At 40.9% G+C, this 18777-nt stretch overlaps 1 protein-coding gene across 2 annotated transcripts; it reads left to right on the top strand.

The window, feature by feature from the left end:
* The first annotated feature begins 2069 nt into the window (after positions 1-2069).
* LOC309705191 (anoctamin-9-like) lies at positions 2070-18436 on the top strand. Of its 2 annotated transcripts, XM_082530818.1 has the most exons (24): positions 2072-2341; positions 3958-4017; positions 4312-4428; positions 4530-4669; positions 6092-6141; positions 6236-6294; positions 6805-6884; positions 7895-8029; positions 8175-8268; positions 8535-8595; positions 8688-8770; positions 9310-9414; positions 9763-9927; positions 11447-11483; positions 11966-12077; positions 12550-12604; positions 12673-12770; positions 12887-13083; positions 13827-13979; positions 14409-14556; positions 14648-14761; positions 14930-15023; positions 15105-15217; positions 16244-18436. In XM_082530818.1, exons 1-24 carry the CDS (start codon positions 2321-2323, stop codon positions 16275-16277), a joined length of 2325 nt encoding a protein of 774 aa, XP_082386944.1. In that variant the 5' UTR covers positions 2072-2320; the 3' UTR covers positions 16278-18436. The 2 variants fall into 2 exon arrangements, with proteins under 2 accessions (XP_082386945.1, XP_082386944.1); XM_082530819.1 differs by lacking the exon at positions 4312-4428 and having other exon boundaries at positions 2070-2341.
* Positions 18437-18777: the final 341 nt, after the last annotated feature.

Genomic DNA, 18777 nt, shown 5'->3' with positions numbered 1-18777 from the left:
TAAAGACTTATCTTATCTTATCTATCTTACAGCCTGCCGTTGTGCCTGTCCTTTGATCCCAATCTCTCAGAGCAGCTTTGCTGTTGTACTGCCAACAAAGCCCCTGCACCCCACCTCCACTGGACGCACCTTGATCTTCCAGCCTCTGTCCTCTGCCTCAGCTGCCAAGTTGGCATACCGCTGGTTCTTACGCTCAAATGCCTCCTCAATTGCTTCCTCCCATGTTACCGTCAGCTCAACGACTGAGTTTTGAGGAGTTAGACCAAAGGACGAGGTCTGGTCGCAGAGTAGTTGTTACGATCTCTGTGGGAAAAATTAGCCTCTGATCCAAGTCCACTTGCAATCCCTGGCAACCTTCAGCGGGCCCAGGTCCAGAGTTGAGGGGCTCATCCTCGGCTTGTCTCCAGAGTTTTAAAAGGGAGAAGTAAGAATTCCACTGTATTTGAATTAAATAGGATTATTTTACTATAAATGTTCATGTGAAAATGTGCCAAAGACAAAGAAGTAGAATTAGAACATAAACTGAACGAAACATGAAGTGAATTATATCCATAAATGGGACGCGAAAGTGAATTCTGTTTTTCTCTTACTTTTTGTGCTAAGTTTGGTTTACTGAACTCGGGGATAAAGACGAGATGACATGGACACTTTTCTGCATGCCACAATATGTTGGTTAGAATTTGTGCCTGAGATGTTGCGTTGTTCTGCATTAAGCTGCACAGGTGACAAACAGGTGCTTTTTGTATTGAATCAGTGTAACAGTGCGCTATTTCCCACATGTTGTGTGTGTGTAAAAGTGTGAAAGTTCTGCATCAAAAATAGAGCTCACATTTCAGTGTGAATAAGAAGCTGTGACATTAAACTCAGCCTTCATTTTGAGACTAGCTAACACACCTTACATAACACACCTTTAAGTTTAACTACATCCTGCACAGCTGGATACCATGATTACAAAGTGTGTCTGTGCACACTCCCTGTTACAGTTTTTCCTACATATCTCAGCATTTAACAGCCTGTGTTTGCATACAGACTGTATCAGTGATGCTGTAATGGTTCTGTACTTCACCTGCAGGCTTTATAACTGGAGTTTTGCATGGCAACTTTAGGGATGACGGCAGTTTTGTTATCTTCTGCAAATTAGAAATGTGTTGTTAAACATGAAAAGGACAGAGGCCTTTCACTGTGTGCTGCTGTGCAGGAACAGTGTTCCTGCTGTTTGTGTCATGGTTACAGACTCATGGCAAAGTTTAAATGTGATTCTGTTTTTTAAAACAAGGAAGGCTGCTTTGTAGTAACTCCGACGATGTTTAAGGTGTGTTCAGGTTGTCTTTCCAAGAAGTAGCTTGGCTTGCTGAAGAAAACTCATGGACAGGAACATGGCATGTAAACAGACCAGCTCCAAGTTTCACTTTGCTGAGGCTTCATCAGACAGGCTGGAGTCACAGCTACAGATTCCCCAACTGAAACCATGAATCAGTCATTGCATTTTATTTTGATTCTGTGAAACTACACCCATGCAGTTTGGGCTGCATGTAGTCGAGAAGCAGACACCTTCACAAAGGACACAAGAGGAAGTCTTTTTGTTATTTTAAATGATCAGATATAAATAAGCTGTGCTGTGAATTTCAAAGTGAGGAAACAAAATAAAAGATTGAGGGTTTCTCTGAAGAATATTCTCAATGTCGCTCTCCAGCTGAGCCCTTCTGTTGCAGCTGCTGTTGCTTACATGGTTGAGGAGGTGACCTACAGACCAGTCATTATGTTAGTTTGGGACTTTGGTGAATTTGTGTGGCCAGTTTAGATCACAACAGAATTAATTACAGTGAGTATAAATTTGATAAGTTAACACGCACATATATCGATGTGTCATATATCATTATTTTTCGGAAAAACCGATAAATATGACATTTAAAACCAAAGTTAAAGCATTAACAAGAGCAGAAGCCCGTTTACAGTTTAAGCGAGTGCAGTGTGGCGTACACTGACTGAGACGGAATTAAAAACGTGCCAAACACAGATCAGAGGACAGGTACTGTTTTTCTCAGGATTTGAATGCTCAAGTGAACTACACTTCCCGGGGAACCTGAACGCAACAGTCTTGTTTTGAAATGTGACGTCAGTGCTACAGGTAAAAAGGCACACCTGTACCGCCACACGGACAAACACGGAGCTAAAATATGCGGAAGTGAAGCGCTACGAGCTGGTTTAGAAAGAGTTTCCATCAAAGTTCCTGCGGCAGTGATGGAGAGACACTGCTGAGCTGCTGGGTGGAGAAGTGTCGAGAGACGGAACCCACATCTGCTCTGAAGCACCTTTCAGCATGTTCTTCAAGAAGGTCGAGGTAAATGGAGCGCCTGTGTTTTCATCCTCTGACAGAGATGGGGCGTCTCTGGCTTTTTACTGGAAACTGACCTGGATAGAAATGCAGCTGAATGAAATCATGTCCACGAAGAAAATACTGCTTTATTATTGATTTGTAGAAACGTTTTTAGCTACTCTCAGATTATTCCAACAGTCTGAAATCCTGTCCTGTTGTCGTGAGGCTTGATTCTCAGTTTAGTGTGAAGAATGCCAGGCGAGTCTGTACTGACTTGACATGTAGTACCGAATAAAAACACGGTGTTTGTATTTGAGAAGCAGGATGTTCAAAGGTTGCACCTAAAGAAAGTAACCCAATAGCTGGTAAATCAGTTTCAGGTTAGGATGGGCACTGGGTCACACCCATGCTAAAGGTTGCCACTGACAGATAGTAACTGTGTGAATGCTGTGAGCCACTTAACACTGATACGAGCTTCACAAGCAGCAGAAACAAAGGAGCTCCGGGCAGGTCTGGGCCTGCATGCAGCCACAGGCCGGAGAGGACAGAGTCTGACACTCTGCTCATGTTTCTAAACTTTACAAATGTACGGATGTTTAATAGAAATGTGTCACTGACATCCTGCTTCCACTCATAGCAAACGGTGACTATAATAAACGTGTGTTGGATGATTTAGTGAAACTAAATTTACATCAGTAATGATGTCAGCTGGACTCTGCACTCTGACTTGATTAAGGAAAATGAAACTGGTTGTAATTGTCAGGTCAATGACAAGCAGGCTATCGGTCCAGACCAACCTGCTGTGAATGCTCTCCCTCTACAATAAATACACACTGGTCTTAGTACTCTTTGTTTTTTAACTAAGTACATGAAAGATATTAGAAAAGGAAAGGGCGTTAATAATAAACCATTTCAACATTAAATGTGGAACTTCATTTGGAGCTCTTAAAGACTTTGTGAAGCACATCGTACCTTTAGGTGTATATTTGGTAATGCCAGCTACAAACTGTAGAAGCTGAGCAGAAACAGGTTGGTGTTGAATGTTGAATCCAATTGTGATTAAAATGGTTTGTGTGTGTTAACATGAAGAAGGTGCAGTTGGCAGCAGATGATCCGTCTCAGACATGGACAGGTGCAGAGTTGCATGTTTTACAGATGAACAATGACGTATATTTCCAAAATTGTGGAAATGAAAAACATTCATATGTCAGAATCACAGTGTTTTAGCTAAAGAAAGAAAATCCTCCAGGCAGGATAACTGGCAGCTGTGCTTGTAAGCATTGCTTTTCCAGTATTTAGTCATGAGTAAGTGTGTTACAACTCATTACATATGTGGTTATGGCCTCCCTGTTTCATAGTGTGAAGATGCATAACACATTACAAAGTTGTTCCAGGTACCGAGCCAGTGACTGCTTCATAGCAGCACTGTTGTAAGAGCTACCAGAAGAGCACCGAGTGACAAACTGTGTTGTACTTTATGAGTTTGACTCTCACTTCAAAATGTATGAATTCTAGTTTCAAAAGTTTGAAAGAGGCCTTTTGCTTTAATTTGTCTTCAATATATTGGAAATGTGTGTAGTATGATGTCATGTGGTGGAGTATATTTCAGTACTGACTGTGTATGTGTGTTTGTGTGCAAGGAAAATATGGAGCTGTGGGGCAGCAAGAAGGATGACGCTGAGCCTTTACTTCGTTCGCTGGTAAGAATCTGCTGTCGCTCTCTAAAACTTCCCTACATTAACAAGATAACAGCAGACAAATGTCGTCTGTAACATGCAGACATAAAATATACAAAGCTGTGTGACATCAGACGTGGAAACATTCAGGTTTATCTCCTGCTTATGTTCAGGATAAAACTCTGAAACGGTTTGTGTCTCTCGTCTCGTTTGCATGCTCTATCTCGGTGCAATGTTCCCATTTCTCTCCCTCTCTGTTTGTGTGTGTATATATACATATATATTTGTATACATGTATATATTTTTGTCTTTGAACAGCCCACCCACAGAACATTTGACTATGTGCTGGTCGCCGATAAAGTGGACAATGAGCAAAAGACTTTGAGACAGGAAGCCTTCATAGCACAGCTGAAAAAGAAAAACATACACATCACTGTGAGTTTCTCCAAAAATCTCTGATGTAACAAAGCACGAACAGCTGAATGAATAAGTGATGATAATGTGTGCGCATGCATGTGTATATGTGTGTGTTTCAGAGGATTACCCATGACAACAAAGACTTTTTTGGCATACGTGCTCCCAGTGAGATGTTTGAAGTCTACCAGTACCTGCTGAAAGTTTCTGACTCTTGCAACTGTTGTGGAGATGAGAAAGGAGCCGTCACCCAGGCAACCAGGTGACAAACTCTTCCTACAGGAGGAGATGTTGGTGCTTTCTTCTCTCTCTCTTGCGCTCGCTCGCTCTCTTGCTCGCTCTCTCTCTCTTGCGCTCGCTCGCTCGCTCTCTTGCTCGCTCTCTCTCTCTTGCGCTCGCTCGCTCGCTCTCTTGCTCGCTCTCTCTCTCTTGCGCTCTCTCACTGTCTCTCTCTCTCTCACCCCCCGCCGAGCCCTTTTCCATCAGAGTCCCATCAGGTTGGATGGGGAGCAACGATGCAGAGCCATTTTCAGATCTCTCCAAAGATGTTCAGTTTTTAATTAAATTAATTATACAGTTTTAAACAGTTGTACAGCACTTTGTTTGAAAGCGCTTTATAAATAAAGTTATTATTATTATTATTATTATTATTATTATTATTATTACCAAATCACAACAACAGTTGCCTCATGGTTCCTAATATTGTGAGATAAACATACAATAACACAATGTTCAATCAGATTTACCTTACTGTACCTGACTGAACATTGTTCAGGGTCCATGAACTGGAGGCAGACAGACAACCATGGAGAGAAGACCGACACAAAGATGAGACTAAGAACACCGCAAGGAAAGACAAAGATGTACTGTTAAACCATCAATAACTAACTAAGATGAAATACACAAATGATAAAATAAGAAAGCGATACCAGGGGTCAGGATAATAAGAAAACTCAAACGCAGAGAAATACAAAACACTGTTAACCAATTCAATTCAATTTTATTTATATAGCACCAAATCACAAAAAAAGTCGCCTCAAGGCGCTTCATAGATACAGAGAAAAGCCCAACAATCATATGACCCCCTATGAGCAGCACTTTGGCGACAGTGGGAAGGAAAAACTCCCTTTTAACAGGAAGAAACCTCCGGCAGAACCAGGCTCAGGGAGGGGCGGGGCCATCTGCTGCGACCGGTTGGGGTGAGAACCAATAAATAACATAATCCTTCTCAAACCCAAAAGAACTCTGGATTAACCCAGCCACCTAGCAGGCGTTTGCATTTGATCATTATGGGGTGTTGTGTGTAGGATTGTGAGGTGGAATAAGGCTGTGATGGCAAAATGTGAAACAAGTGGCATGCAAATACTTTCTGAATGCACACTAGTGTGAGAGCTCTTTGTGGACTGTTACACAATGCAAGAATGAAACCGTTTAATAAAACTCCTCGTGGAAGGTCTTCTTTCATTTGTGCTAATCTGAGGGTCAGGTTTCACATCGAAATGCAGCAATGCCTGAGTGTGAGTCTGGCCTGCAGCCCGTGTGTTTCCCCTGCGACTTCTTCCCCTCTGTCCTGGCTGTTCTTCACTACACAACTGTCAAATAAAGACAAAAAGGCCCAAAAATAAATCCTAAAAACGCCACGCATCCACACTGTGTTCATTTGAGCCTTTTATCTTTTCTCCAGGATCCGAATTGTTCATTTCATCCTTCATCACACGTACATCAACACAGGAGGTGAGAGAATCTGTAAATCTTTAGCTAACGTGGAAGTACTGTATGTATGTTAATGTGCAACTTTTTTTCATGTAAACATGTTTTGTTGTGTCAGAAAACCTGGAAGAGCTGTTAATGAAGGATGTGTTTGAAACGATGTTCTGTCTTCATGAAGTGAGTAAGACTAACCTGCTGCTCTTTACTCGCCATGTTCTCGGTCAACGTGCAAAGCAACTCAAACTACAGCCTCACTAGGAAATCAGATTCAGTTCTGAAGCACAGTAAAGAAACAAAGTACGAAACAAGCACTGAATACTGGCTAAGAATTTGAGCATTAATAGCACTGTAGATTTTATTAAATGACTAATTGTGTAATAGAAATACAAGTATTGTCTTCGTGTTTATGGCTCTTCAAAGTGTGTTTGGTCTTGATAAATGCCAAACATACTTGATTCTGTGAGCACGAAACTCCATCAGTTCATAAAAATACAAAACAGATGAAAGATCCTTATTAAATATTTACATATGTACAGAAAGTCTGAGAACAATTTAGTATTTGAAACTGTGAGAAAAGACATTAGCTTTCAATCTGTGCTTTGAATTGGCCATAAAATCTTCTTTGTATTACATATTACAGAAATCCTGATGCTTCCTTGTCCCCCCTCCCCTCCCTGTGCCTTTCAGAGAAAGCAGCAGAAAGAGCTGAGGAAAAAATGGGCTCGATGGACAGCTCTGTTTAGCAGACAGCCGGTCAATGACATCAAGTCGGTCTATCCCTGTAACTGTTTTTGATGGTTTCTCTCTCTGTCTAACAGCGTCATGATCCCAAAAGTTGATTCTGTTCATCTGGACGTCGCGTTTCAGTGGGAGAAACATCTCGTCACTCGGCCAAGTCACGTCCATCATTAATGTGCAGTCGTCTTTGATCAGTGACAATCTGCACATTAATGATGAAGAGACTTAACAGCCCGTTGTTCATTCAGTGATGCTAGTTTCAGCCATTGTACAAATGTACTATTGATAAGGGACAGCCTACTCTAACCAGCAATTAAGAAAGTTAAATTCAAATTGTATTTGTCACATACACAGTACAACATGTAGTGAACATGTAGTGAGATGCTTGTGTCCGAGCTGCGGGCAGGCTGCAGACGTGGTGCGCCATTCCAGGGCTCAGTTTTAGCACGGGGGGACCAGCCAGGACCCTCACTGGATACAGGGTGGGACTGGAACTTGCAACTCTCACTCCAAAGGAGTGCACTACACTACACTATCCAGTTGCACTGAATGTGCACTCTAGTGTGAGACAGGCCGGTTGGTTTTGTAGTTAGTGAGCCGTGTGCTTGGTGGCTGGTTGCTCCTGCTTTGCAGTGTAGTGACCATGCCTGGTTTTCTTGTTCTCCCTCTTTTAAAGGTAATGGCGGCTTGGTCGTCTCTTTTAGTTTAATTAGTAATAGAAACATTAGTTTAAAATAAAAAACCCCTTTTGAGCATGGAGATTTGTTTCTTTGCTATTTACCAAGTTTACTGCTTTGTCTCCTTTTTTCAACCCGACACTTGTTACTGTTGCACATCTGCTGGACCTTTTAGCAGAACGTGACAACTTCTCTTGGCTTCATAAAGCAATGATAGATTTTACGCTGGATTTCTTCAGAGAAGGAAAACTGTCATGTTTTCAGAAAGGGAACCTTTGACCTGGTTCATTATTTTAAAGGGTAAATGGTAAAGTGCACGGTTATAGTGTACCAACATGTGTTTGTTTGCTTTCTCCTTGCAGGTCGTACTTCGGGGAGAAGGTGGCTCTGTACTACCTCTGGCTTGCCTGGTACACTAAACTGCTGGTACCAGCTGCTATTCTGGGTGTTATAGTGTTTCTCTATGGCCTCGCCTTTTTCAACACCAACCCTCTTATGTAATAACATCATGTGCTATATTGTTTCTATACAAAACGATGAATCTCAGACAATCTTAAAGATAAAAATTTAAAATACATGGCTGAGCCATACCAGTATTATAAGGCCTAATATTGTATCATGTATAATACTTTTGGTCCCCAGTAAGGAAGTGTGCGAGTCCAACATCACGATGTGTCCTCGCTGTGAAAAGAGGTGTGGGACATGGCAACTGTCAGACAGCTGCACCTATGCTAAGGTGACCTTAATTCTTCTGTTAATCTTGTTCTCATGTGTTGTCTCAGGTGTATGCATAAACAGTTCAAATCATTTAACATTCAAAAATACACCTACCAGCTGTAAAGTCCCCTCCCACCAGTAGTTCTTCTTCTTGGCTGCAAAAACCCTTTAAAGCCCCCCCCTCCCCCTCCAATGATACAGAGCTAAGTGAAGAGCTAACAGTCCTGCTCTTGATGTGATTGTTATTATTTTGCTCTTCATCACACACGTGTTGTGTCTGCACAGGTCACACATTTGTTTGACAATGAGGGCACTGTGGCTTTTGCAATGTTCATGGCAATCTGGGGTGAGTGTTTGAGCATCTGTGATGTGTAATTAAATTGGATCTGATGTCTGATTCTTTTGTACTTCTGGGTGAATTAAAATGTGTCATTTTAGCCACTCTGTTCTTGGAGCTGTGGAAGAGACACAGAGCTAAACATGTTTCTAAATGGAAGGTCTATGACTGGTGTGAAGAGGAGGTAAGACCTTTAGCTGTGTCTGCGTACAATAAAATGTTACATGCTGTCGTTTGGGGTCTGCTCTCATATAATGACTGACTTGGCTTAACCACGAACATTCATTCACTGATCTCAAAATGCACACATGAAGAGTTCAAGACTTTCATGTGTGCATAAAGAACTCTGATCAGCTGATAATCATCACCCGTCTGCAGTGATAAGACATTTAATTTGTCACATAAAGTTATTTCTGTCATCTTCAACCTTTACTGCTCTTGTTAAAACCCTTATATTAACACAAATTTCTACTTTACATTTAACTACTGATTTTATCTGTTTTGATTTTATATACTGTTTTGTTTGTTTGTTTGTTAATTAGTTAGTTAGTTTATTTGCTTGTTTTAATCAATTTTAAATCATGCTTTTTATTTGTTTTTGTTTCTAATGTCTCTGTAAAGCACTTTGAATCACCTTGTTGTTGAATTGTGCTATACAAATAAACTTGCCTTGCCTTTATATATGTTTAATGTGTGAATATCTGTGTGTGCGCATCTCATCAGGAGGAACTGATCATGGAACTAGTGAATGATCCAAACTGCAAAGCTAAACAGTTCAGACACTCCTATCTACGGAGTACCCTGGTCCTCATCCTGGTCACACTCATGGTAAGAGACCTGGACCATGCATCACACATCTAAACCTCTAAATATGTAAAACTGAACACGTGCTGTGGATGGAGTTTGGGATGGGGCCTGTGTGCAGCATTCCTTGGTGTGATTTTTCTCAGAAACTCTAGGACACATCGCTGACTAAAACCAGCTCACAACCACTTTAAAGTCCTGAAACAAGAACTGTAATGCTATATAACTCTCAGGTGCAGAATCTGGATTGATCTTGAAGAACATGAACCTGATTTATGGAAAATAAAAATCAGACTTTTAAAATAAAATAAAAACCCAAATGAAATTGTGGCCCACTGAATAAAAGTATGTGTTGATGTGATTGTTTTGCAGTTGATGCTGATTATCGGCCTCGCTCATGCTCTGGTGGTATTTCGAGTTGTCGCTGCGCCCTTGATGTCTGAGAGTAAATGGGAGTTTTTGAAAGACAACGCCAACCTTGTATCTGTTTTTCTTGGAGCTGTGCTGCACTACATCACCATTCAGATCATGACCCGCGTATGTATACCTGGATCTTCATCACTCAGTGTTGGCAGAATGAACAGGAAGAGCATGTTCCGTTTAACCAGCTTAAAATACTATCCAGGGGACCAGGGGACCCCTTTGATTGGTCATTGTTGCAGTGTGCAACAATGACCAATCTCCCAGCATGTTAAGTTTAAAAGCCAACCTGCACACCCTGCTTAAACAGAGCCAAAAACATGCTGTTTGAACAAGTTTCTTCTGTAAATCTTGCCGTGGGCTGCAGCCAGCTGAAGCTGGGGAGCACACAGTGGTCTCCCTTTGTGTTTGCTGTCTACTATAGCAGCACTCTAGTCTGGGCTGCTGTGGCTCAGGCTGCTGTGGGCTGCCTCATTTCCAAATGGCCTTTGGCCAGACACTGACACTGTCAGAGTGTGATATTTAGAAAGCACTTAAAATCATAGGAAATGCATTGTATATATTTGTACGTACATTTTCAAAATATAAAGTGCTTTGAGTGTTGACTTAGAGCACAAGTGAACAGTCGGCCTCAGCCTCTGCATCTTTTGCCCTGTAATGAGTCTGGGGACCAACTGATGGTGAACCTCTAAAACAGAGAGGCTGTCGTTCTCAAAAGCATGCACAGAAAACCAAAGGATAGTGTATTTGAAACTTGTTTGGCCAAACTTGCTATCAAAACTGCTCCACATTGTCTGGCAACAGACATACAGGAGATTTGCTCTCCTTATTGTCTGTGTAGGTTTGGAAAGAAAGTTGCGTCTTTAAGTTGCGTTCTTTCCCTCCTGATTTTTACCCTTACCATTACCCATGAAGTCGCATTTCAGTTGGATTTTGAAATCTCCCGACTATTACGTGGGCGTTTGGACTGGGCCAATGAGGTCTGATGGTCTCTGCTGTCTTGACACTTCATCCTTGACCTCTTTTGTTTTCCTGCAGTCCTGGCAGCCAGTAAAAGTGAGTAAAATAATTTTGTTGTGCCAGAGCGTCTCACAGCTATCGGAGCATTCAACCTGCCCCTGAAACTGATCTGACAGGTCAATATACAAGATGTGATCAAAACACCTGATGTAATTTGTCCATCAATGCTTTCGTTGTCTGGACCAAAACCCTCACCCTCTGGGTCAAGCTGATTCAGTTCAAGGGTCATCACTAGTCATCTGTTTGTCACTGTATAATCATACCTACATATTACTTTCTTTTCGACCAAACCAACATAATCCTCGTCCAGCATGCCAGTGCCAGCCTTTAAAAGCACTGCTCTATCCATATTCAGTCGAGGAGATCCAAAGAGTCAGAGCAGCATGCCCTCAGGGGGATTAAAGCAAAAGCAGACTAATTTAAAACAGGTATGGGGTTTTTGCCTTTTATAGAACTCAACTGATAATGCTCTTTAGACAAAAAACCTTTACATGTAGTCTTCAAGCTGAAAGACGCAGAGGACAGTTTGACTGGAATCTCCTGAAAAGTGCTGCTGTATGGATCCAACCAACGTGATGCGTATAATTAACTTCTGTGTCTTTAACTCCACCTGCAGGTCAACAGATGGGTCTCCCTGAAGTTGTGTGATATTGGTGAGAAGCAATTTATTTCACTGCAAACAATAACGATACTAATATATTCACAGTTGAGCCAGACTATTTTGACCAATCAGAAAAAGGGGGAAACACAGATCATGTGATTCTGCTCCTGACGGCCTTCTGGCACATGAGCTGGAGAAGCAAAACGTGTCAGTAAAGCTGATGTTTACTGACAGGAAAGGGAAAGCTTTGGGTGCTCTTAAAGAGTGGTGCTGATCTAAGTGGGGACTGATCATTGGGCTGGCTGATGGTGTAGGCGGAGGTTTTGTTGTGATCAGCTGAAGCTCCGAAGCATAAACTGAAAGCTTTAAAGCACCTGTTGTCTTGGTGCCAGCAACCACAGCACAGCCTGTGGCAATGATAAGCAGGCCATTATATTTTAGCTCATTCATGTGTAATAAACTAATTTTGACATGTTTTCCTGAGAAAACGAAATATAAGACATTTTGTTTGTCTGTGCATGTGTTTGTATTCAGAGAAGCTGAACTCACTTGCTGCTACCGAGAGGAGCTTCACAGTCAAGATGTTCACCTTCCAGTTCTTCACCCTCTTCTCCTCTCTCTTTTATGTGGCCTTTTTTCTGGGCAGGTACTCTGTATTATTATTATTATTATTTATTTATTTTAAACATTAAGATGACAGACAAACTAGAGCTTAAATGATTGGCTGACTAATGATCTTGGGTTTTGACAGCAAACCAAGTTAGATTTTTACTTTTTGTTATTTATGTTTTAGTCATGTATAGAAATATCCAACCTGTCATTGTTCAGACTCCTCAAATGCATTTGTAAAATATATATAAAAAAATATTAAATATATAAAAAATGAACATCTTGGAAAGTCGGAAGGTAAAATAAAATTCTCTAATGCAAACGGTCAGCTAGAAAATGGTCAGCAGATGAACTCTTATTGGAAGATCTTCCTCACAGAGTGACACAGAACATAGTGTAGAGTACGTTACTGTACACTTACCATGCTGTCATTACTCTGATATGATACTGAGAGCATTATAACAGATGTTCCCCCAGCTGACTGCTTATGTGACGTTGTTTCGTCACAGGATAAATGGCCATCCAGGAAACTATGTGCGTCTCGCTGGGCATCGACTGGAAGAGGTATGGAGATAATCAAACATCCATATATATGTTTGAGTGCTAACACTCATCACTGTCGTGTGTTCTAGTGTCATCCCAGCGGCTGTCTGACAGACCTCTTTATCCAGATGGCTGTGATCATGCTGCTCAAACAGACTCTCAACAACATCGTTGAGTTCACAGTACCGTAAGTGTGCTGTTTTCATTACAGCTCTCCTTTAAGGAAATGGCTCAGCAGCTACAGGACCTCATCGAAAATGGTGTAATCAATGTGTTGTACTTCTTCATGTGTATGGTTTCCAGCTGGTGCAAAAGACTTGTGAATGAAAAAGCTGCAAAGAAGCTGGAGAGGAAATGCGGTCACTGTTACAGGAAGGCTTGTCGAGAGGAAAATGGATGTATTGAACCATGTGACATTTGCAAACATCGTGAATGGCTGCGTAACTACCACCTGGCCAGCAGTGATGCCTTCAGCCTGTTCAATGAATTTTTGGAAATGGGTGGGTGCTCTTAGTCTCCTGACCACATCTTCAAAAAACAACTCACTGATTACAGGGTCAGTTGTTTCTCACACAAATGGCACCCGAGTGAGAATGCCTGACATGTTTGTGCAAAGGTTAAATGTTGGAGGACAGTCATGAGCAGATGCAGTTTAGAGACAAACTGAATCAGCTGCAGCTTTTGCTCCAGTAGACATCACTGGGCACCAGCATGTCCTTCATATCTTTCCTAAACAGAGGGGATCATCTGATCGCCAGGGTTCTGGCACCAGGGACGTTTTTCAGATCTCTACCGTAACCTCCTAAGACCCGAACTCTTCCACAGCAGCATTTTTAATTTCTCTTTGATATTTGGGCTGATTGGGGCCCGATGAATGTAAAAACAAAGAATTACCAGATTTTTTTTTTTAACCTTATTTTTGTTTTTATGAAAAATGAGAGCCACATAAGAGGACATTCGTTTAAAATTTTGATAGAACAGTAGCAGCATAATGTCCTCGTAGGTGGACATCAGGCCCTTGTAGAGCAAAATTGAGTATTTTGGTCTAAATAACCCAAAAAGTGATGTCCACATATGTGGACGCAGGTCCTAGGAGGTTAAATCATAAAGTGCCCTGAGTTGACTGTTGAACTGGTGAAAATAATTTTTTTACACCAGGTTTTTATCTTTCATCATGAAACAAATGTGAATGCTTTCTGAAATGACTTCAAATCTATGAAATTCTTATCTCTGTGTTGTCCAGTGATCCAGTTTAGTTTCACCACCATATTCGTGGCAGCATTTCCCCTCGCACCCCTTCTAGCCCTCGTCAACAACATCTTTGAGATCCGTCTGGATGCTATCAAAATGGTCCGCCTGGAGCAACGGCTGGTACCCAAGAAGACTAATGACATCGGTGAGCTGTGTGGGTTTATACCATGACACAGTACAGCACTACAGTGAAGTGCAGACTTTAACGTTTCAAGGATTCAACAGAACTACTGCATTAACCATTAGAGACTTACAGCCAGTTTTATATACAGTCCCAATTTTCAGATTTTCGTTTTTGCTTGTTATAAGTGCAGCTGTGCCTGTAACAAGCTTGTCTGGTTAGAATCCAATAAAGCCACTCTGTCATTTTAAGAGACTGACCAGCAAAATGGCCTCAGTTTCCAAATACTCAGAAACGGATCCATAATTCAAAGTTTCAGTATTCATGTTTTTTTTTTTATAGCAATAAGATATCAAGAGCTGGATTAAACTCACTGATGTCCATTATAAGTCAGCACAAAACATTCACTGTGGGTTGAAAATGTTATATAATGTGTGTTTAATATGTCTGCAGGTGTGTGGACAAAGCTGTTGGAGGCCATCGGTGTGCTGGCAGTGATCGCTAATGGTCTGGTTATTGGAATCACATCGGACTTTATTCCTCGACTTGTCTATCGTTACCATTATGGCCCGTGCGCTAAGGGAAAGCTCGATTACACAGAGTCAGTCAGATTTCAGCTGCTAGAGAAACGTGTGAAGATGTGAGATGACTGGTTTCTGTGTCGTCTCATGTGTTTCGTGCTCTTGTTGCAGCTGCATGGAGGGCTACATTAATGACACTCTGTCAACAGCGTATATGAATAGTTCAAACTTCGATGCATTCATAAATCCCTGGGAAAGGCATAACTTCAGCATCACAGAGTGCAGGTGAGAATACAATCCAACTTTATTTATATAGCACATTTAAAACCAAAGTGCTTCAAGGTTAAAACATAACAGATATATTATGTTTTAACATAAGCAGAATTACTCTGCTTGGTGTAAATATACGAGTCATTCACAGATGTGATTAACAGGACTGTGTTACATGTGCAGCTACAGAGACTACAGGAATGAAAACGACTACTCGCTGAAGTCTCAGTTCTGGATGGTCTTGGCTGTGCGCTTTGCCTTTATCATCCTCTTTGAGGTTTGTTCATCACACGTGGCTCAGACTGGGTTGTTTTTAACATTGAAATATCCACCTGAATATTTTCTTGTGTTTCTCCAGCATGTTTTAGTGATGTGCAAGTTTATAGCAGCCTGGTTCGTCCCAGATAATCCCACGCAAGTGAAAAATGAACGTCTGCAAGACAAACTGACTCGTCTGAAACACGAGCTACGGTAAGAGTAAAGTTATGTTTTACAACTATACTATCAGAATGCCTCTTAAATATTTCCACATGTTATAGGGATATCCAAACACTTGAGATGAAGCCAGTTTCCCTGCTAACAATATAAAATGTTCCTTAAAAACACCTTTACTATGGTGTAACTAGTTGAAGGGGAATGTCTCAGTGTACAACCTGAAAAAAGAGACAAAGTTTATTAAACCTAAGTAAAACATGCCACAATAAATATTTTTAAATGTACACAATTTACATACGATCTAGGTTTGAGAGGTAGAATCACAGCTAAATGTGCAAAGTCAAGTCAATTTTATTTATACAGCACCAAATCACAACAAGAGTCACCTCCTTTATATTGTACAGTAGACCCTACAATAATGCATACAAAGAAAAACCCAACAATCATATGACCCCCTATGAGCAGCACTTTGGCGACAGTGGGAAGGAAAAACTCCCTTTTAACAGGAAGAAACCTCCGGCAGAACCAGGCTCAGGGAGGGGCGGGGCCATCTGCTGCGACCGGTTGGGGTGAGAGAAGGAAGACAGGATGAAGACATGCTGTGGAAGAGAGACAGAGGTTAATAACAGATATGATTCAGTGCAGAGAGGTCTGTTAACACATAGTGAGTGAGAAAGGTGACTGAAGAGGAAACACCCAGTGCATGATGGGAATCCCCCGGCAGCCTACGTCTATTCCAGCATAACTAAGGGAGGATTCAGGGTCACTTGATGCAGCCCTAACTATATACTTAGAATTGAAACTTTATTTTTTGCTAATCTTAAAAGTAGCGTAGTAGTAGTAGTAGTCAAGAGAAGACAGCAAACATTTTGAACTGAGATGGAATCAGGAACTGGAAGTGCTGGTTTGAGTATTCCCTGACTTCCAACAGTCAGTGTGAATCCATAGAAGTGTCTTGTACTTTGGCTATTGTGACATATTTCAGCATGTGAGCATGTTACATTCTGTGGACTTTCTTCTGATCTTATTCTATAAATCGTGTTTGTGTGCTTTGTTTTCCAGTGAAAAGAAACTGAGCAAATCAACAGATGTCTGACTTCCCCACTCTGACCTCAGGTCTGTGCCCACTGGCACATGTGGCCTTGGTGAAATATGAAATGGAAAGATGGATATGGCTGCTGCACTACATCCCAGCTGCAGCATTCTTAGATTCATGTATCAGGGTGTTAACAGACTACACATGAGGTCTTGTGATGTTCTGATATTAAAACATATATTTTTGCCATTTAGAGTTATTAATACCTTGGTGTTGCAGGTCTTGGTTGGACACAGTTTAGCTGTTCATCTAGCAAGAGTTCAAAGTTTGTCTTAATTAGCCTTTGAACATTTTAGTCAGATAACTGGCTGTTCCTGCAAACAGGGCTAACTGTGTGTTCATGCATAGATAACAAGTGTCCCACTTCCAGCTTCTATACACACTAATCTGCATATCAGACACTGTGTGCGCTAACATCAAGATTAAATGTGTATATTTATTAAAGCATTAGACAAATACTAGATACATTTTCCATTAAGCAGTCATGAGAAAAGAACTCCTTTTAAATAATGTTTCTTTACAGCCTTTAAAAGATAAGGTCATCCCCTGTGACTGTATGATTGGCTTGATGAATGCATGATGCGTCATGTGATCCTTAAGTGTTTTATCAGGTTTGATTCGAGGTTAAACTGTTGGAGATGAATCCTACAAATGTGACTGGTTAGAAACAGGAATTCATTTTGGTTCTTAAAAATATGCTTTTTACTGGCAGCGTTGCAATGTTTGAATGTTTTACTTTAAAATGTTTTAAAATGTAACTGTTGTTCATAATTCCAGTGTCACAGTATAACATGTATAGTTATTTGGATTGAGCCAGAATCATAAGGGAGCTTAGCTTAAGCACCAGCACTGTGTAAGTAAGTAGTTTTCTCCTTTAGCAGCAATAAACTATTAACACATGCACACTGGCTCATGAATGTTAGTGCTAGACTTCAGGGTTCATCCTCAGTATACACATTCATGATTTCTTTTGGATAAGTCAGCAGCGTCTCTTCAAAGTTCCAATTCCAGCATTTTATTATTGCTACATTATTTTGAATATACACTTGTATCTATATAGGATTATTTCAGATAATTGTTTTCTTAGTACTGTGTGTAGAAACGCATAAACATTATTTTGTCTGCGCGTCATTCATATCCTGAAGGTTTGTTTCCAAACCTTCTGTAATGCCGTGCACAGGCAAAATGACAAAACTGTGTCACTGGCCAAATACTTACGGACCTGAGACTTTATTCCATCTCATCTGTGGAACAGGGTGACACATAACCAGTTTCAATGGAAGGTGACATGCAGTAGAAGAAGGACATAGTTGGAAGAAGCCATCATGACATCTTCCTTGTTGATTTCACAGGTTTTCTGTAGTCGCTGCACGATAGTTTACTCTAGTACATAATACTGGTGCTACTTGCTCACGAAAAGTGAAAAAGCAAAGATTACGTATAGGCAATCTAATCCTACAATACTCAATCATAACATGCAAACATGTTATTGTTAGAGCTTTAAAGTGCATTGTTTCTCCATCTTTTAAGGGACATAATGAAACAAAAGTATTGATGTTGTTTTAAATGTAACCGGATACAAATCCTTGGCATTGTATGAAAATGCTTGAAGTCAGGAAGTTCCCTAAATGCCGGGTTTGTTAATCTCAGTCTGTTTTGTTTTCGTGAAAATTCAGTTTTATTTACACAGCGCCAAATCACAACAACAGTCGCCTTAAGGCGCTTTATAGTGTAAGGTAGACGCAATAATAATACAGAAAAACCCAACAATCATATGACCCCCTATGAGCAGCACTTTGACAGTGGGAAGGAAAAACTCCCTTTGAACAGGAAGAAACCTCCTGCAGAACCAGGCTCAGGGATGGGAGGGGCCATCTGCCACGACCAGCTAGGGTGAGAAAAGGAGGACGGGATAAAGACATGCTGTGGAAGAGAGCCAGAGATTAATAAAAGCATCGTTAACTGGGATATGGTCACCTGATTAACTCTGACTGGCTGAAGAAACCCTATGGACGCTGTTGTGGTGTGATTAATAGCTCTGCACTGTGCTGTCCACTTGATTTTGGTGTTTGAATCAATCTCCTCAATTTGTTGCAAAATCTTTTTGTTTCTATATTCTTATTTAATCCTTGAATAAAAGCTGATGGTTTCATTTCAAATCTACTCTCCTACTGTACACACACAACACTCCTAAAATGAAACATTTGGACCTTGAGAGCTCTCCTTTAGCCAGTTCAGTTCAATCTAACTGCTTTGTTTCAGTATTTCCTCAAAGTAACCCATGTGTACAGCAACTGTTTGTAATCCATGTTAAGAAATGCCTTTGGACACTTATTAGGCCACTTAGGTTTAGGTGTTATCTAAAGTCACTCAACCTAGTGCCAAAATAAGATTTAAAGAACATTTTCCCACTGGAAGTTCTACAACCATCTTTGCTATTCTACCAAATACAGATATAAGCAACTGCGCTGCAAGCCAAAGTTTGACATATGAAATGGGA

Source organism: Aulonocara stuartgranti (assembly GCF_965226115.1).
Source record: "Aulonocara stuartgranti genome assembly, chromosome: 1".
Taxonomy (NCBI): Eukaryota; Metazoa; Chordata; class Actinopteri; order Cichliformes; family Cichlidae; genus Aulonocara; species Aulonocara stuartgranti.
The sequence above is the reverse complement of the archived record's forward strand: the minus strand, read 5'-3'. Positions and strand labels throughout refer to the sequence as shown.